Consider the following 23,690-nt stretch of genomic DNA (forward strand, 5'->3'; position numbering starts at 1 on the left):
TATATATATATATATATAAATTGTGGTTTTGTAATGAAAAAAAGCTAATGTGCACAAAACATTTTCTAAATCTTCCTCCGTTTAATGATGTGTGAAGCATTAGCACTAATCTAAATGCAATAGTTTTTATCCAGTAAACAGGAATGGAAAGTTTAATGTAACAAGCATGTGCAATTTGAATATAAAGAGGAAAAAATGTCAAGGCCTACTGTTTTGCAGGGCTCACAGCAGGGAGGGCGCCCCAAGGGTTGCAGCATTTGTTTGTTCACTGACAGAAAACCGCGCTGATACAAATTGAAAAGACTTTTTTCATCTCTTTATATGACCCCCCCCCCTCCCGTGACACGTGCTTTGTGTGTAAAAATACCCAATTTTTAAAAAAACAACAGGGTTTAACTTGTGACGCTGTGTTCTGTCACTCGGGATGCTAATGGCGCTGACGCACAAAATAATTATGTTTCATATATTTAAATCCCAAACTTTGCAAGCACAGCATGAGGGCTGGATGCTGATATCTATATAAGTTCAGCATTCAGTCAAAGTTTCTGCACAAATCCTTTCAAGTTGCTCCTAATTTCTGTGTTTGAAAACAAACGTACGTCTCTGCGCTAGCTGCTGCAATGCTCGGACACCATGTGAGTGGGTCATTATGAGCCTGTATATTCTGGCTTTGCCCTACTTAACCGCCACACCCATTGAGCCTCTGCTGTCGTTGGAACGCCTCTGATGAAGACCCCCCCCCCCACCCCCCCCACCCCGCACGTCCCGTCCACGAGTGCTGCATATCAAGGATGAAGCCACTTGCTGTGACCAAGATTGCTTTGGCTGCTTCTGTTCTTCATTATTTTTTTACCAACTTTACTGCAAAGTGGAGGAAAAAGCTGCAGACGGCTTAAATAATACACCAGACACAGTGTGGCTCTCACAAAAATATAACTCCTACTACGGCTGAGCTCCTCTGCAAAAAATAAAAGAGGGTCTTGTGGAGCTTGGAGTGACAGAGATCTACACGTGATCAACATTCTGGATGATGCTCGAGCTCTAGAGCTTGAAGGGGAGTAATGAGACCATCTCACAGGTCCCTAGCTGCGGAAGCCGTTTGTGATCACCGTGTGTGCACTCATGAACGATTCGTGCTTTTTGTAAATTTCAGTCAATCCTTCTTTTGATTCTGATTGAGCTGCACACAAATTAGTGTCTGACAGTTTGTTGCATCAGAATAAGGCGACATTGTCCTGCTGAGACTTCTGACAGCAGCACAAATCCCAAGCATGCTCATGAAACGCCAAGGGGGGAAAAGTGAAAGAGGTCCTGTGTTCTGTAAACGAAAGCAGCTTAACTCCTCGTGTCATCTGGAAGACGACTCGCCTCTCGTCCAAGAGGATTCTCCAGTTCTGAAGCACTGGGTGGGAGAAGCAGGCTTGTAATCAGAAACAATTACACTGACTGGGGAATTGAGGTCACCAATGATGTCACTGATGAGGCCATTAAGGTCACACGCATCTCTGGCCCAACCCTCGTAGAAGGAGTTTAGTGTAGGTTAGATTATGGATGACTGAGAAACTTCTCCAACATATTTAGAGACATTCCCGCAGCATTTTGTATTTTTAGTCCTGCTTATTAAAGCTTCAAAGTTCTACTTGACCTTATTTCATCATAAACAAGGGCATTCACAACAAGAGCTGAACTTAGCTGGCTTCCTGGGTCTAATTTATTAAAGTCTAAAACTTCTGTTCTGATATCAAAGGTTATGTTAAGGAAGACTGTTTTCTTGTATTAGGTAAATGTTTAAATATGCAATTGTAATTCCCTGGTGCCACCTTAAAAACCTGCAGTTGGTAACAGGACATGATGTCATCAGTAAATAGGAAGTAAGTCTGTGAATTAAGGAGAAGGCATGTGCAGCATGGTGACCTTAGCCAGATAAATCCAGTGGCATCCACATACATCCTATGTCTTTGGTAGCATTGTGGGTATGTATAGACTTGTTTTATATGTTATGTGCATGTATAAATCATTTTCTTTCGAGTAAGTTAATTTTTTTGTAAGTTTAATGATAAAACCGATCTTGTGCAGTTTGAGCTAGCAATCGCTAATGGAGCTACTTAAAGGGGAACAACAAACACATTAAAGCCATTCATTATAGCGAGACTTGTTAAAATCATAATTTGATGTTTGTAATTGAGTTAAAAAGATAAGTAATTCATATGGACATTGCATGTTGACATATTTAAAAAGAAACTGGGTTAATACATTTTCATCGTTATATATGTACATGGTGAATAAGTACAGTGATTATGCCTTGTACTGTTTGTTACAGTTTCACCTTTCCCTGTGTCAATAAACCTGTGAACCGGGAATCGTTTCATCAGAGTCTTGATGTGGGGAAGGAGTTTAGCTGACTGCCCATCCCTAGCAGAGGCAGTACAGTGAAACCACACTTCCTAGCGGGCAAGATAACGTGGAAACACCGACAGATGGTAAGGAGACCATCATCTCAAGCAACTAATGGACAATTAACACATCTAAGCAGAGATTCGCTAAGAAATTGTTCAGTCCAAGTCAGAAGAAACAACCATGTCAAAAACGAACTCGCACACTCCTTCTGCGCACTCCAGTGCATCATCTAATGGGTCTGCGGCAGCCAAGGCACGAGCACGCGCAGAAGCAGCAAAGGCTTGTCTTTCTTATGCTGAGGAGGAAATAAACCTAAAACTAGAAAAGGCTAAATTGGAAGCCTCACTGAAAATGCTAGAATATAAGAAAGAAACTGCTGCAGCCATTGTGGAGGCAGAAGCGCTGGAAGCTGCAGCTGATATCAATAGTGAAAGACGTAGTTGTGACCTTGTACTAGATTCCGACCCTCTAGAAACAACTCAACGGACACAACAGTATGTTGTGGACCAAAGCAAAGTATCAGAGACAGAGCATCAGCGGCATGAAAATGTTACTCCAATAAAAATAGAGTCATTCTCCAGCTCACATGGAGTTCAGATCTGTAAAGAAGAAGATTTTCACGAGTCACGACGAGTAAGATTTGAACATAGTTCTGCTACTCCAACCCAGAATCTCAGATCTCAAAATGACTATAGGGGTGCATTTTCCTCAGACTATCCCATTTCTCCTAACGCCAACTATAGCAACCCCAACCCAAATGATTTTGTGAGATATCTTGCACGCCGTGAACTTGTGTCTACAGGCTTACTTCAATTTAATGACAAGCCACAGAATTACAGAGCCTGGAAACGCTCATTTCTTTCTGCAACCAGTGGCTTAGATTTGACTGCGAGTGAAGAGATGGATCTTCTCTTAAAGTGGCTTGGTAAGGAGTCAAAAGAACACGCAGAGCAGATCAGAGCAATTCATGTTAATCATCCAGGAGCTGGGCTGGATATGATATGGGAAAGACTCGATAGAACCTATGGCTCAACAGAGGCAATAGAGGATTCTCTCTTTAAGCGCATTGACACGTTTCCAAAGTTAGGAAACCGAGACTATGCTAAGTTAACAAAGTTGAGTGATCTTCTGATGGAACTTCTTTTGGCTAAGGATGAAGGAGACCTACCTGGACTTTCATTCCTTGACACAGCAAGAGGTGTTAACCCAATCGTGCAGAAGCTCCCCTTTCATCTGCAAGAAAAGTGGGCTTCAGCTGGTGCATCGTACAAACGGCGAGAGCATGTGCCATATCCGCCCTTTACCTTTTTTGTAGAGTTTGTTAGCCAGGAGGCTAGCACTGCCAACGATCCAAGCTTCAACTTCATCACTCAGACAGACATCAGCCACAGAACTGAGAAGTTAGCGTGGCAGCCAAACAAGCATAGAGAAATCTCAGTTTGTAAAATGGACGTATCCTCCAGAGCTAGTTCTGATTTTAGTAAATTCTCATCAAAGCTTGATGATTGTGATAAAGTATGCCCCATTCATGGGAAACCACACCCATTACGCAAATGTCGTGCATTCAGAGAAAAATCGATTGAAGAGCGCAAGATGTTCTTGAAGGAACACAATTTGTGTTTCAGATGCTGCGCAGCATCATCGCACCTTGCTAGGGATTGCAAGGTCAAAGTGCAGTGTTCCGTGTGCAAGAGTGAAAGGCACGACACAGCTCTGCATCCGGGGCCTGCACCTTGGATAGAAGTGAAGGACCCTGCTCCAGACCATGGCGGGGAGGAAGTTGAAACTCTGCCTCAATCGGACATCACCGCCAAATGCACGAAGGTTTGCGGGGGAGATATGATGGACCGATCCTGTTCCAAAATATGCCTCGTGAAGGTATATCCAGCTGGGAAAAGAGAAAAAGCAGTAAAGCTGTATGCAATTTTGGATGAGCAAAGCAACAGGTCGTTAGTTCGCTCACAATTTTTTGAAGTGTTTGGTGACAGAAGCCCAAGTGCGCCATACATACTGAGAACATGTGAAGGAGTAAAAGAATCATCAGGAAGGAGGGCAAGTGGATATGAGGTGGAATCTCTTGATGGGACAGTCCATATTCCATTACCCAGTCTCACAGAATGCAAGGAAATCCCCAACAATAGGGATGAGATTCCAACCCCTGATATCGTTCTTCATCATGCACATTTAAAGTCACTGGCACACCTCATCCCAGATCTGGACCCAAATGCCCAGATCATGCTTCTCTTAGGGCGGGACGTTATCAGAGTACATAAAGTCCGCAAGCAGGTGAATGGTTCACACAACCAGCCCTATGCTCAGAAGTTAGATCTGGGATGGGTTGTTGTGGGCAATGTGTGTCTCGGCAGTGTCCATAGGCCATCAGCAATCAGCTCCTTCTACACAAATACCACAGAGCTGCGGAGGCCATCTATCTTTAACCCGTGCCCCAATGTGTTTTGTGTTAAAGAAAGGTACAGCGTCACCCAGGTTGCAAACCATCTTGCAACATGTTCTGAACAAGAGTCCACCTGTGATGTTGACCATCTTGGATGCAATGTGTTCAAAAGGACCAAAGAGGATAACCAAGTTGCTCCTTCGATTCAGGACGCTTCATTCATGAATATAATGAAGGATGGACTACAGAAAGACACAAATAACAGCTGGGTAGCCCCGTTACCCTTCAAGAGCCCACGTCAGCAGCTTCCTAACAACAGGCCTCAGGCACTGAAGCGTCTCAAGTCTCTCATTCACAACTTTGAGAGGAAGCCTGAAATGAAGGAACACTTCCTTAGCTTCATGGAACAGATGTTCAAAAATGGTCATGCAGAGTTGGCTCCTCCATTGGGTGAGGAGGAAGAGCGATGGTATTTACCAACATTCGGTGTGTACCATCCCAAGAAACCAAAGAAGATCAGAATAGTTTTTGACTCCAGTGCTCGATTCAATGGTGTGTCACTCAACGATGTGCTGTTGACGGGGCCTGACCTGAACAACACACTGCTGGGTGTATTGATTCGCTTTAGAAAGGAAGCTGTTGCATTCTCAGCAGACATAGAACAAATGTTCTACTCTTTCTTGGTCAGAGAAGAGGACAGAAACTTCTTGAGGTTTCTATGGTTCCGTGATAACGACCTCTCCAAAGACATCGTGGACTACCGCATGACAGTCCACATGTTTGGGAATAGCCCCTCGCCTGCGGTGGCTATTTATGGCCTGCATCAATCCGTTCAGGTCAGTGAGTTCCAGGTTGACCCTGATGTAAAGCATTTTGTGATGCGAGACTTTTATGTAGATGATGGGTTGAAGTCTCTGCCTACAGTCGAAGCAGCAATCGACTTGTTAAAGAAGACACAGGATGTCCTCTCCAGATCTAACCTGAGGTTGCATAAGATTGCAGCAAACAAGACGGAGGTCATGAGAGCCTTTCCTTCAAGAGACTATGCAAGTGACCTTAAAGATCTTGACCTCGATGCAGACACAGTGCCGATGCAACGCAGTCTCGGGCTCAACTGGAACCTTCAAACAGATTGCTTTGTCTTCAGTGTCTCTCAGGAGACAAAACCTTATACCCGCCGGGGAGTCTTATCTATCATTAACAGTCTCTATGATCCTCTTGGGTTTGTAGCACCAGTTTTAATACAAGGCAAGACCATTCTACGAGAGCTCACTGCTGAGAATTGTGACTGGGATGCGCCATTACCTCGAGACAAAGAGGAAGCTTGGACCTCGTGGAGAGCTTCACTGACAGAGTTGTCAAGTCTGATGATACCCAGACCCTACACTGAAACTTCACCATCGACAGCTGTCAACAGAGAATTGTGTGTTTTCTCTGATGCTTCAACAAAAGCTATTGCTGCAGTAGCATATCTTAGAGTCACAAACACTGCTGGAAACCATCATGTGGGGTTTGTCATGGGAAAGGCCAAGCTGGCTCCTCGTCCAGAGCACACAATCCCGAGATTGGAGCTCTGTGCAGCAGTACTGGCTGTTGAGTTGTCAGACCTGATCTCAGCAGAACTTGATCTTCAGCTTAATGCTGTGACTTATTACACAGATAGCAAGGTGGTTCTGGGCTACATTTACAATGAGACTAGGCGATTTTATGTGTACGTAAGCAATCGAGTCCTGCGCATTCGAAGATCCTCCAGTCCACGCCAGTGGCGCTACGTGGCCACAAACCAGAACCCTGCAGACCATGCAACACGTTCGGTTGCTGCGGGCACTTTAAAAGACACCAACTGGCTTAGTGGACCCAAGTTTTTGTCCAAACCAGAGCAAGATGTCCCTGGCATCACCTTTGATCTTGTGGAACCAGGTTCAGATCCAGACATCCGACCGTTTGTGTCTACATTAAGCACTGCCACAGCATCCAAGCAACTTGGGTCCCAACGATTCACCAAGTTTTCTTCGTGGCGGTCACTGACTCGTGCAATCGCCCATCTGAAACATATTGCCAGTTGCTACAACATGATCACAACGAACAGACTTTGTAAGGGCTGGCATCTTTGCAAGACAGGATTGAGTGTTGAGGAATCCACCCAGGCCTCAGACATCATCATTCGATCAGTCCAAGAAGAGGTTTATGGTGAGGAGATCAAATGTATCATGGTACACAAAGAGGTTCCCAGAAGTAGTCCTCTGAAAAGTCTCGATCCCTTTATTGATGCACATGGCCTACTAAGAGTCGGAGGTCATCTTAACTATTCAAGCCTTGCTCAGAGTGAGAAGACTCCTGTGATTATTCCAGGGAATCATCATATTGCGACCCTGCTCATTAGAAAGTACCACGAACAAGTTCACCATCAAGGGCGACTCTTTACGGAAGGGGCTGTCCATTCAGCTGGGTTGTGGATTGTTGGTGGCAAGAGAAAAGTGAGCAGCATCATCTACCGATGTGTGACATGCAGAAGACTCAGAGCTCCAGCAAGCTGTCAAAAAATGGCCAGCCTTCCGGCAGATCGTCTTTCAACAGACCCTCCCTTCACAAATGTTGGCCTTGATGTGTTTGGTCCTTGGAGGCAGTAGAGGGCAGTAGAGGGCGACAACGTCCTCTGCTGCCCGCAGATAAACGGAGAAAGAAGTGACGCCACCATCAGCGTCAGCCTGAAGAAGCCGGCAGCTGTCGGCGAAACCGTAGCTACAAACAGGTAAACAAAACTGTTTCTGTGTTTAAAAAAGAACGAAAGCATGGATTTACAAAGACACAGCAAGAACACACCTAAGATGTTCAAAGAGAAATACGGACAACAAGGAACGAAGGACTTTTGCCGTTTGGAACGATTACACCAGAAACGCGCACGTCTAAGAAACCACCTTCGCTTCTGTTTAAGATGCCGGGACGAAAACATCACACCCACAAGCCTACAGCTGAAAACATCGATCCGGACCCAGACAGCACAAAATATAATAGAAAGAGCACAGAGAGCACTGCTCAAGGAGAGGATAAGGAACGTCATAACCAAACAGAGGCGTGTGGAGGACGAACTGGAAAGAGGACACCTGGACTTGAAAAGGAATTACAAACTTGATAAACAAATGGAGGAACTAATTAAAGGACACATGATGGAAAAACAGGAACAAGAGTTCATAAAAGTGAAAGAAAGACACATAAAGAAGTTAAAAAGACTCATAAACAAGAAAAAGAGGGGAGAAATACAAGGCAACTCCACACCAAACTCATGGGTATGTAACATTTCACAATACAAACTAACAGAAGCAGAAGAGAGCATATTAAAGAAAGGTTTAAACTTTGCAGTCACACCAAAAGAAATACCATATGATGAATTTATTGTAGCAACAGAACTAGCATGTCAACAGATCACAGATGAGGGAAAGAAAGCAGAACTCAGAAATAACGTAGTTGGGATATTAAAAAACAGCCAAATTCAACACAGCAATATTACAAAAGAAGAACAATCAGCCATGACAGCTTTATCCAAAAATGAACAGATAATTATTCTACCGGCAGATAAAGGAAGAACCACAGTAGTTATGGACAGAGAAAAATATAAACAACAGATGAAACGGATGCTAGAAGACAAAAATACATATGAAATACTTAAAAAAGATCCAACAGAAAACATTAAGAAAAACATGAAAAAATTACTGAAGCCACTGCACGAAAAAGGCAAAATAACAGAAAAAATGTACAAACACTGGATTCCCACAGCAAACATAACACCAAGAATATATGGAACACCAAAAATACATAAACAAAACACCCCACTTAGACCAATAGTTGACAGCATAGGTACACCAACATACAACATGGCAAAAGATATCAGCAGAATCATCAGCCCGTTATTAGGAAATACAGACCAACACTGCAAAAATAGCATAGAATTGGCAAAAGAACTAAAGGAAATTACAATAGAAGACAACGACATACTCATCTCACATGACGTCACATCTCTGTTCACAAAAACACCAACCCAAAAAACCATAGACATGGTAGTTAACAGAATCAGACAAGACAAGACTTTACATAAAAGGACAAACCTCACAGCAGATGACATAGCACAACTGATAGGACTGGTAGCTAACTCCACTTACTTCACATACGACAACACAATATACAAACAACTGGAAGGCTTCGCCATGGGTAACCCGTTATCAGCCACCCTGTGCGAGTTTTTCATGGAAGACCTGGAACAAAAAGCCATAGCCACCGCCCCCCCAAACTGCAAAATAAAACTATGGAAACGCTACGTAGACGACATACTGGAAATCATACCAAAAGGTCAAACAGAAACACTAACACAACACTTAAACAATATTGACGACACGGGCAACATAAAATTCACTTATGAGTTAGAAACAGAAGGCAGCATAGCATTTATGGACATGAAAATCACCAGGCAGACCGACGGGACCCTAAACATAAACACATACAGGAAACCAACACACACAGACCAATATTTATTATGGACATCAGAACACCCCGCCATACACAAAATGTCAGTAATCAGAACATTATATCACCGAGCAAACATAATAACAGAAGAGAGAGACCGTAAACAAGAGGACAAACACATACAACACGCTTTAAAGACCTGCAGATACCCGACATGGGCAATAAACAAAGGAAAACAACAAACAAAAACAGAAAGCAAAGAACAACCCAAAAAAAGAACCAGAAACCCAGAAAGACAAGAACCAAAACCAGTGATAACCCTACCATACATCAGAGGCATAACGGAAAAAATAAGAGCAACAATGAAAAAACACAACATAAACACACCAACAAAGCCATACACAACAGTTAGAAACAGATTAGTACACCCAAAAGACAAAATATCAGCTGGACAAAAATGTGGAGTCATCTACGAAATCCCATGCAAAATATGCAATAAAACATACATAGGAGAAACCGGACGCCAACTCAATACACAGAAAGGAGTGCGAGAAAGAGGCAAATCGTAAACACACAAGAGCAGCAAAAGAAGAAGCAGAAAGTACAATAAAAAAGTCAGCCGTAACAGATCATTGCTTAAGAGAAAATCATATAATGGACTGGGACAGCACACGGATCATAACCACTGAACAACAAAAATACAAAAGATGGATCAAGGAAGCAATATAGATAAGGAGACGTGGATGTGGGACCATGAACAGGGACGACGGAGTTTACACGCTGGACCACGCATGGGACTGCATCGTCGGAGAGGGGAGAGCGGGCAGTAGAGGGCGACAACGTCCTCTGCTGCCCGCAGATAAACGGAGAAAGAAGTGACGCCACCATCAGCGTCAGCCTGAAGAAGCCGGCAGCTGTCGGCGAAACCGTAGCTACAAACAGGTAAACAAAACTGTTTCTGTGTTTAAAAAAGAACGAAAGCATGGTCATTGGAGTGTTTCTGCACGCCGGACTAGCGGAGGCCTCTCACACAGCAAAAGGTGGGCCGTGATTTTTACATGTATGAGCGTAAGAGCAGTTTATATTGAAGTCATAGAATCCCTCGACACGTCCAGCTTTATCAACGCATTAAGGCGGTTTCTAGCAGTCAGAGGGCCAGTCAAAAGTATTCGATCAGACAGAGGCACTAACTTCATGGGTGCTTGTCAGGCCTTGAAGATACCTTCTAACATCGACCACAATGGTGTCAAGTCTTACCTGTCAGCCCAAGGATGCTCTTGGACATTCAACCCTCCATATGCCTCCCACTTTGGTGGAACGTGGGAAAGGATGATTGGTCTGGCTAGAAGGATTCTTGACTCCATGTTCCTCCAGCTCAAAGGGAAGCTTACCCATGAAGTGTTGGTAACTTTCATGGCAGAAGTAGCAGGCATTATTAATGCCCGACCTCTTGTTCCTGTAACAACTGACCCCGACAACTCATTCATTCTTACGCCAGCTGCTATTCTAACACAGAAGGTAAACTGTGTTCCTGCTCCTCCAGGAGAGTTTGGACCCTCTGACCTCTACAAGCCTCAGTGGAGACAAGTCCAGCACCTGTCCAACACCTTCTGGGACAGGTGGCGCAAGCAGTTCCTTCCAACATTGCAATCACGTAGGAAGTGGCAGTCATCTAACCCAAACATTAAGCCAGGGGATGTTGTTCTCCTCAAGGACAGCCAAGTACAAAGAAATAAGTGGCCACTTGGTCTGATAATACAGACCTTCCAAAGCAAAGATGGTAAAGTTCGCCAGGTCGAGGTCAAGGTCATCAAGCCCGGCGGAGAAACATTGTTTGTCAGACCCATTACAGAAATAGTACTTCTTCTGGCTCCAAATGTCTAGGTGTTAAACTGTCATTGGTAAAGTGTGGTGGCTTTAATCACGCCAGGCGGGGAGTGTTCTGATATCAAAGGTTATGTTAAGGAAGACTGTTTTCTTGTATTAGGTAAATGTTTAAATATGCAATTGTAATTCCCTGGTGCCACCTTAAAAACCTGCAGTTGGTAACAGGACATGATGTCATCAGTAAATAGGAAGTAAGTCTGTGAATTAAGGAGAAGGCATGTGCAGCATGGTGACCTTAGCCAGATAAATCCAGTGGCATCCACATACATCCTATGTCTTTGGTAGCATTGTGGGTATGTATAGACTTGTTTTATATGTTATGTGCATGTATAAATCATTTTCTTTCGAGTAAGTTAATTTTTTTGTAAGTTTAATGATAAAAACGATCTTGTGCAGTTTGAGCTAGCAATCGCTAATGGAGCTACTTAAAGGGGAACAACAAACACATTAAAGCCATTCATTATAGCGAGACTTGTTAAAATCATAATTTGATGTTTGTAATTGAGTTAAAAAGATAAGTAATTCATATGGACATTGCATGTTGACATATTTAAAAAGAAACTGGGTTAATACATTTTCATCGTTATATATGTACATGGTGAATAAGTACAGTGATTATGCCTTGTACTGTTTGTTACAGTTTCACCTTTCCCTGTGTCAATAAACCTGTGAACCGGGAATCGTTTCGTCAGAGTCTTGATGTGGGGAAGGAGTTTAGCTGACTGCCCATCCCTAGCAGAGGCAGTACAACTTCATTAAGAGATAACAGGATTACAGGTATTAATGCCTTTGTTAACTCAGGCTCTCTGCTTTAGTCTCAGTGTGCATTCACTAATAAGGTCGTCGTTGTCGTCGTTGTCCTCCGCTTATCCGGGTCTGGGTCCGGGTCGCGGGGGCAGCATCCCAACTAGGGAGCTCCAGACCGTCCTCTCCCCGGCCACCTCCACCAGCTCCTCCGGCAGGACCCCAAGACGTTCCCGGACCAGATTGGAGATGTAACCTCTCCAACGTGTCCTGGGTCAACCCGGGGGCCTCCTGCCGGCAGAACATGCCCGAAACACCTCCCCAGGAAGGTATCCAGGAGGCATCCTGACCAGATGCCCAAACCACCTCAACTGACTCCTTTCGATCCGGAGGAGCAGCGGTTCTACTCCGAGTCCCTCCCAAATGTCCGAGCTCCTCACCCTATCTCTAAGGCTGAGCCCGGCCACCCTACGGAGGAAACTCATTTTGGCCGCTTGTATCCGCGATCTCGTTCTTTCGGTCATTACCCAAAGCTCATGACCATAGGTGAGGATTGGGACGTAGATCGACCGGTAAATCGAGAGCCTGGCTTTCTGGCTCAGCTCCCTCTTCACCACGACAGATCGGCTCAGCATCCGCATCACTGCAGACGCCGAACCAATCCGCCTGTCGATCTCCCGATCCCTCCTACCCTCACTCATGAACAAGACCCCGAGATACTTAAACTCCTCCACTTGAGGTAGGACCTCTCTCCCGACCCGGAGGTGGCAAGCCACCCTTTTCCAGTCGAGAACCATGGTCTCAGATTTGGAGGTGCTGATCCTCATCCCAGCCGCTTCACACTCGGCCGCGAACCTACCCAGCAAGGTAATTAGGTTGTGTGCCAAGCATCATCGGACAATGTTTTTTTCTCTCAAGATGGATAAAAAAAAACCACAGAAACTCGGAAAGAAATACAATGGTGAAAATTAAAGATTTAAAAGAAGAGGAGCCGGCATCTGGTCAGGACACCTCCCTGGTGAGGATTTCTGGGCACATCCAACCAGGAGGACACCTAAAGTAAGACCCAGGACACACTGGAGGGACTACGTCTCTCAGCTGGCCAGGAAACGACCTGGATTCCCTAATTAAGTGTAGTGCTGGCCCAAGTGGCTGTGAAGAGGGAGGAGTGGGCCTCTCTGCTTAGGCTGCTGCCCCCGCGACCTCCTGGATAAGAAGCTGAACACGGAAGGGTGAAGAACAGGATGTCACTATGTCAGATGGTATCTGACGTATTGGACCAGGACTAATCCCATCCTAATCAGGGCAGGCGGCTCGGACCTGGGTCGAATCCAGAAACCAGCCACCGCAGGCTTCAGGCAGACGTACGAGGTCTGTCTGGACATACGGAAATTCTCCATCAGTCATCAGTAAAACTTGGAAAAACCTTTCTCCTCCAGTCATCAGCTTTGTTCTGGACCCAGGCGGATGGTGAAGAGTTGTGCAACAAGTCGTAACATAATCTAAAATGCAAACAGAGCAGGAATTAAAATATAATATGCAATATTCACTTATAAGTGATCCGCTAAAGGAAAAACAACAGAATACTGTTAAAGTGTATAATCATTCAAATGCATACAATCAGCGCCTGTTTAATAGATTAAACCTACACATGGTCTCGTCTGTGGCACTGTTTTTATTTCTTCCTCCATATCGGAGCATCGCCCGCCGCTGGAGTCTTCCTTTCCCGACTCTCTCTGCGTACTGTAGAGCCTCAACGTGACATTTTCACCGCTCATCAAAAGTATTCTCGTAAAGGAGGTTAAGCACAGCTTCCTCTGAGGCCCCCGTTAGCTTAGCTTCGTGGTGCTGTTATTCCACACCACGTGTTATTAACTCGTCACACTGTCGCATGCGGTTTCGTCTTGCCCGCCTCTATGACTTATAGCTCTGACATCTGTGGTCATGAAGTCATTTGAGCGCCTGGTTCTCCCTCACCTCAAGACCCTCACAGCCCCCTCCTGGACCCCCTGCAGTTTCCCTCCAGAGCCAACAGGTCTATGTTTATGTTTATGTGTTTAGCAGACACTTTTGTCCAAAGCGACTTACAAGTGATTATCGGCACGTTGCCCTTGAGGCTAACAACAACAATAACAACCACAACAACAACAACAAACAATTTCCAGTCAGTCGTAGGGGACATCTGTAGGTGAGGTCTGTAGATGAGGCCATCAACATGGCTCCACACTTCATCCCGCTACATCTGGACATCCGTGGTACCTTCGCCAGGATCCTGTTTGTGGACTTCAGCTCTGCTTTCAACACAATCCTCCCAGATCTCCTCCAAGACAAACTCTCCCAGATCAATGTGCCTGACCGCATCTGCAGGTGGACCACTAACTTCCTGACAAACAGGAAGCAGCAAGCGAGTATGGGGAAGAATCTCTCTGACCTGCACACCATCAGCACCGGTTCCCTTCAGGGTTGTCTTCTCTCCCCTCTGCTCTTCTCCTTGTACGCCAACAGCTGTACATCCAACCACGAGTCTGTCAAGCTTATCAAGTTTGCAGAAAACACCACCGTCATCAGACTCCCCTCTGACAGGGATGAGTCTGCCTACAGAATGGAGGTTGAACAGCTGGTGTCCTGGTGTACGCTCTGCTGAGAAGGCCATTGGCTGCAAACTCCCCTCCATACAGGACATGTACACCTCCAGGACATTGAGGTGCACAGGTCGGACAACAGCTGACCCGTGTCACCCATCCGTCAGGAGGCTCAGATCATTTCAGACCAGAAGCTCTCGCCACAAGAACCGTTTCGTCCCCTGTTGGACTCATGAATGATAGTCCTAAAGCTGCCCACTCCAGTTGCTTGGTTTCAATCACATGACCCAGTGCTGTCTTTGCACCTGAACTGATGCACTGTGATGAGTGCCTACACTGTCTTGTATATAATTATTGCCACTTTATATTATTATTTTATCATAATTATACTCCTAATGTTGTGATTTCTCACACATGTGGCAATGAAACAATTCTGATTCTGATCTGATTCTTCTAAATTAAATGACCAGAAGTCAACAGACTCTCTGAAAGAAGGGTTTCCAGACCTGGAAAGCTCACGCCACAGTGGGAGGAAATCCTGACAGCCTTAAAGGGACTTTACGGACTTTTGAATTTTTATGCTCGCGATTGCCCCTTCAGGCCAAAAGCGTAATGGCAGCTTCAATAGTAGGCTCGTGCACGAGGCGCGCATGCTGTACGTGCACACTCCATAACGAAAATAACAGCTGAGACAGTCCCGTGTGTGTGTGTGTGTGTGTGTGTGTGTGTGTGTGTGTGTGTGTGTGTGTGTGTGTGTGTGTGTGTGGCCCGGAGGACAGAGGACAGGAGAACGTGCAGCTATTTAATTAAGTAATTTGGTTCTGTAGCTTTCTCTTCAGCACAGCCGACAAAGGCTTATGATGGGTCAGTCCTCCTGCATGCTCAGATCATTCCCTTCCCTTGCTTGAAAAATTGTTCCAAAATGAAAGTTGAACCCACATCTTTTTTATCTGTGGATTCAATGCCGTTCGGTGAGTCTCAAACACAAATTTGGGCATCTTACTGTAAAAAAATATACCATTAATGTAAAAAATAAACTCTAAATGAACTATGTTCACACCCAGAATCAAACCCAGGTCTTCTGCATGGGAGTCAGACATCTTTCAAGGTGAGCTACACTCTGGTAACATCCACAGTATCTGTAACATTTATATCGTTGATGACAGCTGAAACAACATCAAACCGAAGAACGGTTCGAAGCGAAAATGGCTATTTTGTTGCTAATTTGCAGGAAATATCTAGAAGAAAGTTCTACAGAAAGTAGCTAAGGGTCCTCAGAAATGTAGCTAGGTTTGTCACTAGGCGTTAGGAACAGCGACAAAGTGGCACTGCCTCTCTCTCTGTTGCTAAAGCTACGGATAGCAAATGCTACGGGCGATGCCTGAGCGTGAACGCGCATGAAGCAGCCTGCTCGACCCGAGCATCTCTCTTTTTCTGTGATTTTACAGAAAAACAGGCAATCACAGTAAAAATGCCAGGGCTCATTCTACAGGACCAGGGCATTGCAGGAGAATGTATGAAGAAGAAATTTATTATTTCTATACATGTTTTGGCTGCCAAACTTCCATAATGCCCCTTTAAATAAAGGTCAAATACGGAAAACGTCACCCAGCTTGTTGTTTAGGAAGAACTATAAAATAAACTAAAGTTACACAAACCTTGGGAAAAGTACTGTGAACTGTTTGTTGAGAACATTTCAAACCCCTTAAAAACTAAAGATAAATAAAACACTTTTAAATATTTATTAGCCTGTGTGGAGCGATGAGTCATTGCTGCAAAAAATGAGCTCAAGCTGATACACACATCTCTCTTTCTTGCACTAGTTTCCTTAGCATAGGAAGTATAAATTAATTACCCTCAAGTAATAAGCTCTGAAACAGTGTGATTTGTCCTCCTCTTTCTCCAACATGAGGCCTAAAGCAACAAGAAAATAACAATAAACAACTTTTATCTGTCTGTCATTGTGAGAGCATGCAGAACAGCAATTAGAAACGTTGCTGGAAAACATTTGGACCCCCATCTCCTGTTTATCCATGCAAGAAGATTCAGGGACTGAGGTCTCCAGTGTCTTGTGCTGGCCTAGATAGGATTACAATCAAAGGGAGGCAGCGCAAGGAGCCCATCCCCTTTGCTGCAAACAGAATGAGGAAATGCGTCTCCTTTCTAAGTCAAGACACTGAAGTGGTGATGCGCCAGCTCGGATGATCCGAGTCCTGCTTCTCACGTCATGGATGTTGATCTTAATAAAAGAGAATGAGAAACTGTTTCAAAGATAGGAAATGCACCTAACGCACGTGGATTTGTTTAATTAGTGTCCTCAAACTCTGGATGGTGAAACAAAGTTTGAATTGTTAAAAGCTGATCTGAAGACGGAGAAAGCAGCACTCAATAAAGACTCATCCATCCATTTTACCCATCAGCCTATGGATGCTCAGTCATCTGTATCTGTCAGCTTCCAGAAGCCGCCGGGGTTTGAGCACAGATGCGACCGGCAGAAACAGGTGCTTGATCTATTGCCACATATGCTGATCACTGTGGGGGCTTTGAAGCAGAAGGCCTCGCAGAGGGCCTCGTTTTCTGTCACTGTACAGAGCATCTGCAGTCAATACAAATAAAAGATCAAGAAATGATGAGCGTGATTAGGAAGAAAGTCGAAAAACGGGGATGGTTGAGTGCCACAGGTACCGGGCGCCGGGTGGTTCCCCAATTCGGGTCCCTGTCGGAGCATTTAATAAGTGGAAGTGAGTGTGAAGGATCAGATGAGTTTGTGTGAATGAATGATTAGCTCAGGGACCACAGACAATAGAGCAATGATTCCATGTGCTGTGGTGATGTCTTTCATTTCAGAAACCAGAGATGTTAAACTTACTGCCACTGTTGGGGTTTAAAAGATGAACTTTACTCATTTGTTAAATACGTTTTCAATTCAATTCAAGTTTATTTATAAAGCGCCAAATGACGACAAGAGTCGTCTCAAGGTACTTCACACAGTAAACATTCCAATACAGGTCAGTTCATTAAGCCAATCAGAAATAATGTTTCCTATATAAGGAACCCAGCAGGTTGCATCGAGTCACTGACTAGTGTCAGCGACTTTACAGCAATCCTCATACTAAGCAAGCATTTAGCGACAGTGGAGAGAAAAACTCCCTTTTAACAGGAAGAAACCTCCAGAGGATCCTGGCTCAGTATAAACAGCCATCCTCCACGACTCACTGGGGATGGAGAAGACAGAGCACACACACACACACACACACACACACACACACACACACACACACACACACACACACACACACACACACACACACACACACACACACACACACACACACCAAGTAGTGTTTCTATGGTTACATTGTGATGTCTTAGTAAATATTCTATTTGGTGACAGATAAACTTTATTGTATTTATGCTAGTGAATCTATAATTAAACGGGTAAACTAGTAGTAGCACACATTTGCAGTTGTCATTAGAAGGAATGAATGCCTTGTAAGTCGCTCTCTGGGAAAAAGAGCCTTGGTGCACCTGTTTGAGAAACTGACTATATTGCCTCTGCAAGCTGACTGTGACAGCGTGTGTGTGTGTGTGTGTGTGTGTGTGTGTGTGTGTGTGTGTGTGTGTGTGTGTGTGTGTGTGTGTGTGTGTGTGTGTGTGTGTGTGTGTGATTATGTAGCGGGAGGTGTGGCGTGTGAAGAGGGTCAAATGCATATGTCTCATGCTCAATGCGTGAGAGTTAGCAGCTCTAGTTCTGCTATGTTGTGGATTTACTAATAAGGTTAGCTAACGGTTAGCTTCTACTAGCCAAGACGTTCTCTCCTGGGGGCTAAACCAACAACAGGCTTTCCCATCGTAAGTCAAGATGGGGAAGTCCACGAATGTTAAAGGGGTGGTTGACTCGTTGATTCAATACATGTGGCCTCTAGTAGGAAAGAATAACTTGGAAGTCGTTCTCGGGGGTAAAGATATACCCGTGCGGTTTCTTGGACCTAAAAGTTGCCCACTTCACAGCTGAGCTTCAGACGGCAGGTTTTAGTCTTATTTCCTGATGATTGGACATCTCGTCCTGGACTGGATAACAGCAGCATAACTCTACAACTGACTTGCGATGTTGATGTTTTATCTCCACGAATAACATAAGTCTGGAGGAGTTCTGCTATGTGGTGAAGTTGTTAATGTTAACTGTTAGCTTAAACTAGCCATAGCATCTGCTGCTGTGTACCGGACATCAAGGAATGGTGAATCCATGAATGCTATTCAGTGTGAGATAGATCTGTCAGGCTTTTCTAATCCTAGAGAAGGAAATATGAGACTTTTTCATAACCTGCATGACAAACTCAGGACCAATTAAAATCAGAAATAATATTTAAAGTGACGATGTGTATTTTCCCTGGCCATAGGAAGCCGCACTTACCTAAATCATTGCAAGCAAGCGGTATTTTTGTGTTGGTGTAAGACCTTACCAACGGATGGCCATTAGGGTCAAAAATCTCTGGGGGCACAACCTCCGGCAAAATAACGAGCACATCAGATCCCATTTCATCACTGGTAACGAGTGATGAGGTCAATCTGTCAAACGTTTATCAATGAAAAAAGTTTTGTAACCACTTGTTGCAAATCACATTGCATTTTGTCCTCACGGGCTCCTGTAGAAGGAAGCATGGCATCTAATATGGCATCGTCCAGAGACTTAGACCCACTTCCATGTGCTTTAAACCCCATTTTTATGGTTTTATGTTACAAATCTGCCAATATTAGTGAAAAACTGGGCATCATTTAATTCATTTTAACCCTCCCACTGTCCTAATGGGTGTGACTCCGCGAGGAAAGTTGACCATTGAGCAGGGTTGATGGTTTATCCCTTGGGTCCATGTGGCAGGGCTGAGGAGTGTCAACTTTCCTCACGGGGTCACCCATAAAGACAGTGGGAGGGTTAAACCACAGTTTGATGGATATTTCCAGAGTTAACGGTCAATAACTACACATTATCACTTTAAAAAATGGGTTTCAGTGAAGTTGACTTCAACAAACATTTAAAAGGCTTTCAAAAGGGTGCCACACACACCAGGGCCTTATACCTGTATATACAAGTAAAGCTTGAAAAATTAGAATATGGCACGAAAGCATGGACGTAATTTTTTTGCGGGGGGAGGGGGGGGGGACAGGGGGGACATGCCCCCCCCCCCCCCCCCACACACACACACACTTTTTCCAAAGTCAAGTTTTGACCCCTGCACTTTTTACCAACCAAAAACAATATTACGCTATATTAAATTGACACTGGTTGAGCTCTAGGACCAAGCAGAAAACAACTGTTTGTGTTGAAGCCTGTTTCCCATTAGAGCATACTGTAAAGATACCCCCCCCCCCCCCCCCACCCGTGTCTCCCCCACTTCTAAAGTGAAAATTACGTCCATGCATGAAAGTTAATTTAATTCAGCAATTCATCTTGAATTATATATATATATATATATATATATATATATATATATATATATATATATATATATATATATATATGTATATATATATATGACTTTAGTTTTAAAATTGATTATTATGATTATGTCACACTCTAATCAGTTAATGAATCCAGAACACCTGCAAAGGGCTCCTGAGCCTTTAGATGGTCTCTCAGTCTGTGTTGAATTATTGAAATTAATTGACTTTTGTACTACAGTCTAACTTGTTGAGTATTTAAAACTTTCATGGGCAAAAGCTTTTGTCAGGATGACCAAACGGTTGTAAAAGTGTTGAGAGGAGTTCAACAACTCACCACAACATTAAACATAGTAACATTGTTAAATCTAATTTTCTCTTAAAGACAAGAATTTAGTTATGATTCGTTACATGTGTTGGAGTAAAATTATGTTTTAGCAGTAAATTACATCAACGCTGTCCAGAGACGTTTATGTATTGAGCAGCCACAACCACCACTGAAACATACTGCCCATGAATACATTAGGGAACCACTTCTGAATTAATTATAAGTTTATCAATTACTTTAAACCGGGGCTGTCAATCAACAACATTTTAAACAGGATTAATTGCATGAGTTCCTTAGTTAACTCACAATTAACCTTGGAGATGGGATCATTTAAGTGCTATCCAGTGTCTGTCCCACATTCTCGGCTCTGAGGTCACAAAGTACTTCCAGCCTTCTGTTTTCAATCATGTTTGTGGTGCAGAAAATGGTGTCTGGTTTGGGAAACTCAAGATTTTATTTTGGGGATTTTTTTGCAGGAAGAGTGCTTTTGTCTTTTAGCAATGACCACCACACAGCAGAAACTCCTCCATGCTTTTGTCATTCGTGGAGATTAAACATCGTTGCAGAGCAAACAGAGTCAGTTGTGTAGCTGTTAGCAACCCGAATGTTATGGTTTACACCTCATGCTTGTTTTTAATGTGTGTTTCTTCTCTATGCAGGTTGGCTGTGGCTCTTCCTGCAGTTCCTGCCCCTCTGTGGAGCACCGGGGAGTGCATCAGCTGACTGCAATTTCCTGATTGCCACACCATGTATTTTAAACAGCTGCTCCCAGTGCATGGTGGGGCGTTGTTGTGTAGAGTTGCTCGTGTCTGTAGTATTGCTTCAAGTCTGTGGATCTTCATCATTAGTAGTTTTTGTTTCAAGTAAGACCTGTGAAGTCCTTTTTCCCACTTATGTGGTGACTTTTTGTTATTAAAGTAACTCAGGATTGGATCACGTCATCCTGCCTCCTGCATTTGGGTTTAGTCCTGTGTACCCTCGCGTGACACAGAAGCGTCGAAATCCTGCTGTCTTCAGCTCAACTCTGATATGGCTCACTTCTAGTTCCTCAAACGGGTGCACCGGAGCTTTTATACTGTAATACAACTTACAAGTTACAAGGCATTAAGTAAGTGTAACTAGAGACCACGGCAAATGCAATAAAAATATGAGTAAAGATCTTTAAATGTCCTGATCTTTTTTTTCCGGAACTGCGCTGCTCTGGGTGGCTGCATGTTGGAGTAGCTCTGCTGACTATATGTAGGTTTTGCCTTTTCTTGGACATTTTTTTTCTTCTAGTTTCTCAAGAAAAACTGTATTTTTTGGACATTTTACTTTTCTGTTTCTGGTGCTGTGAAGCTTGGAGGATTTTTACTGCTATTTCTTTTTTTTTCACTTTTTGAGCATTTGTTATGATGCGTGACCATGGCGACTAGCTGTTCACAATCGGGAGCAGCTGATTAACATTGGAAAGGCTGAAATAATACCTCAACTGAAGCCACAAATCCCAAATGAGCTAAAACGCAAGAAGCGTGGGTGCAGAGCGGGAGCAAAACGGAGACAGAGAAAGAGGAAATTCAAACCATCTCTTCCATTGATCATAATGGGCAATGTGAGATCACTGGCCAACAAGATGGAGGAACTCCAAGCCCTTTCAAGGACTCAGCCAGAGTTTCGGCAGTTTCAGAACCGCTGGAGGAGATACTGCAAAGAAGGATTCTCCAGAGGATCAAGAAAATTATGGACAACCCTGAGCATTCTCTTCACAAGACTGTCCGACAACGGAAGAGTGTCTGCTGTTGTGCAGCACCAGGCTAAAGACCAAAGGTGACAGATAATTTGCTGCTGTGGTCCCCAGACTCTGGAACTCTCTCCCCTGAGCCTGAGATCAGTGGACTCAGTGGTCTCCTTTAAAAAGCAGCTGAAGACTCACTTGTTCAAGCTGGTTTTGGTGTGACCTTCTTCACCACTCCCTCTTTATTCTGCTCTCCCCGCCTATTCCACCTTCCTCAGGATCCACTGATTTCCCTCCTTCCTGTTCACTCTCTCTCTCTCTTTCTTAACATTTTTTAAAATCACAATTGCCTATTTTTGCTCATTTTAAATATATTTTTCAACATTTTCTAAAAGCTTTTTTATATTTTTACATTTTTTGTTTTTGTGAAGCGCCTCGTGGTTTTTATCTTGAGAGGCGCTATAGAAATAATACTTTCTTCTTCTTCTTCTTCTTCTTCTTCTTCTTCTTCTTCTTCTTCTTCTTCTTCTTCAGTTTGGCTGCAACACTGACCGCTACTGGAGATCCTTCCTGCCAACAGCCATTGTAATATACAATAACTCTTTGATGACTTGATTATTATTATTATTCTGAGCTACTACAGCAATCAATTTCCCTCTGGGATTAATAAAGTATTTTTGAATTGAATTGAATCTATAGCTCCTACGGTGCATTTCCTGCTGGAGTTGGTAAGACCTACGTGTTTCTGCTTGATCTGATTTCTGGCATCCCTCAGGTAAAGATCTTAGAGGCAAAAAAAAAGAGACAAAAACAAACAAATGTTACGTCACAAATAAAAAACAAGGTCTGCATATAAAAAACGATTCTAATATACATGAAACAAGTCAGAGTAACATAGATAATTTCCTTTTTGAAGATCTGTGAGCATATCTGATACTTTTGAACACCGAAGGACAAGATGGGGATGAAAAGATTGTTGCTCAGCGGTAATCGTATTTTTGGTCACCCGCAGGAAATAAGAGCAAAAACATGAATTCAGTCTAAACCCACAGAAATTGCTACTATCTGTCACCATTTACACACAACTCTGACACAAATAACTCGATTTCCTTGTTGGCACACATCTCCCTGAAGCTTGTGTTACCAGAAGTCTTTTCATTATGATGGCTCATTTAGTGGCATTGAACCCGATCCGGCTAATGGAACATTGTTGGAAACCAGTTAACATCAGACACCTCTTGGAGAAACGTAAAGCTGCTGCAGGTAGAAGGAACTGAACAGGCCCGGCCCGTTTGAAGTGCCGTATGGATGCGGTAGACGGACACACGCCGTGTTATAATTGTGATGAAGCAGCTGTCCTCGGCAGAACTGATTTGGATTACCATCCTTCTTTGTAGCCATGACAGCAATAATAAAGAAGCATGCAACCTCAGGTGGTGCCGATGGTTGGGATTTTAAATAGGAAAACATCAATTAACTACACAAGATATCAGACATCTATTTCAATTAACTGCTTGCAAAGGAAAAAGAAGCAGTTTTCTATTTAATGTCATCAAATCAAGTTGATTTAGATTTCCAGACTCGACCGTTTTACTTGGAAATGAAGAAGAAGACAGTATCATTTCTATAGCGCCTCTCAAGATAAAAATTACGAGGCACTTCACAAAAACAAAAACAAAAAATATAAAAAATTGTAAAAATATAAAAAATCACTTAGAAAATGTTTAAAAATATATTTAAAATGAG

General features: G+C 43.5%; 1 protein-coding gene across 3 annotated transcripts; it reads left to right on the forward strand.

Moving 5' to 3' along the window:
- The first annotated feature begins 1,498 nt into the window (after nt 1-1,498).
- Nucleotides 1,499-21,376, forward strand: LOC107392640 (uncharacterized). 3 transcript variants are annotated; one of them, XR_011521428.1, is made up of 2 exons: nt 1,499-2,480; nt 20,890-21,376. XR_011521428.1 is itself a non-coding variant. In XM_070554318.1 (2 exons), exon 2 carries the CDS (start codon nt 4,237-4,239, stop codon nt 7,420-7,422), a length of 3,186 nt encoding a protein of 1,061 aa, XP_070410419.1. In that variant the 5' UTR covers nt 1,499-2,480; nt 4,023-4,236; the 3' UTR covers nt 7,423-7,589. The 3 variants fall into 3 exon arrangements, 2 of the variants coding, with proteins under 2 accessions (XP_070410419.1, XP_054608016.2); XM_070554318.1 differs by lacking the exon at nt 20,890-21,376 and adding an exon at nt 4,023-7,589; XM_054752041.2 differs by lacking the exon at nt 20,890-21,376 and having other exon boundaries at nt 1,499-1,973; nt 2,321-7,589.
- The last annotated feature ends 2,314 nt before the right edge of the window (nt 21,377-23,690 follow it).

This window comes from Nothobranchius furzeri, chromosome 8, assembly GCF_043380555.1.
Source record: "Nothobranchius furzeri strain GRZ-AD chromosome 8, NfurGRZ-RIMD1, whole genome shotgun sequence".
Lineage (NCBI taxonomy): Eukaryota > Metazoa > Chordata > Actinopteri > Cyprinodontiformes > Nothobranchiidae > Nothobranchius > Nothobranchius furzeri.

Coding starts and splice junctions, on each gene's coding strand:
- LOC107392640 (XM_054752041.2), top strand. CDS start 2,578: ATGTCAAAAACGAACTCGCACACTCCTTCTGCGCACTCCAGTGCATCA.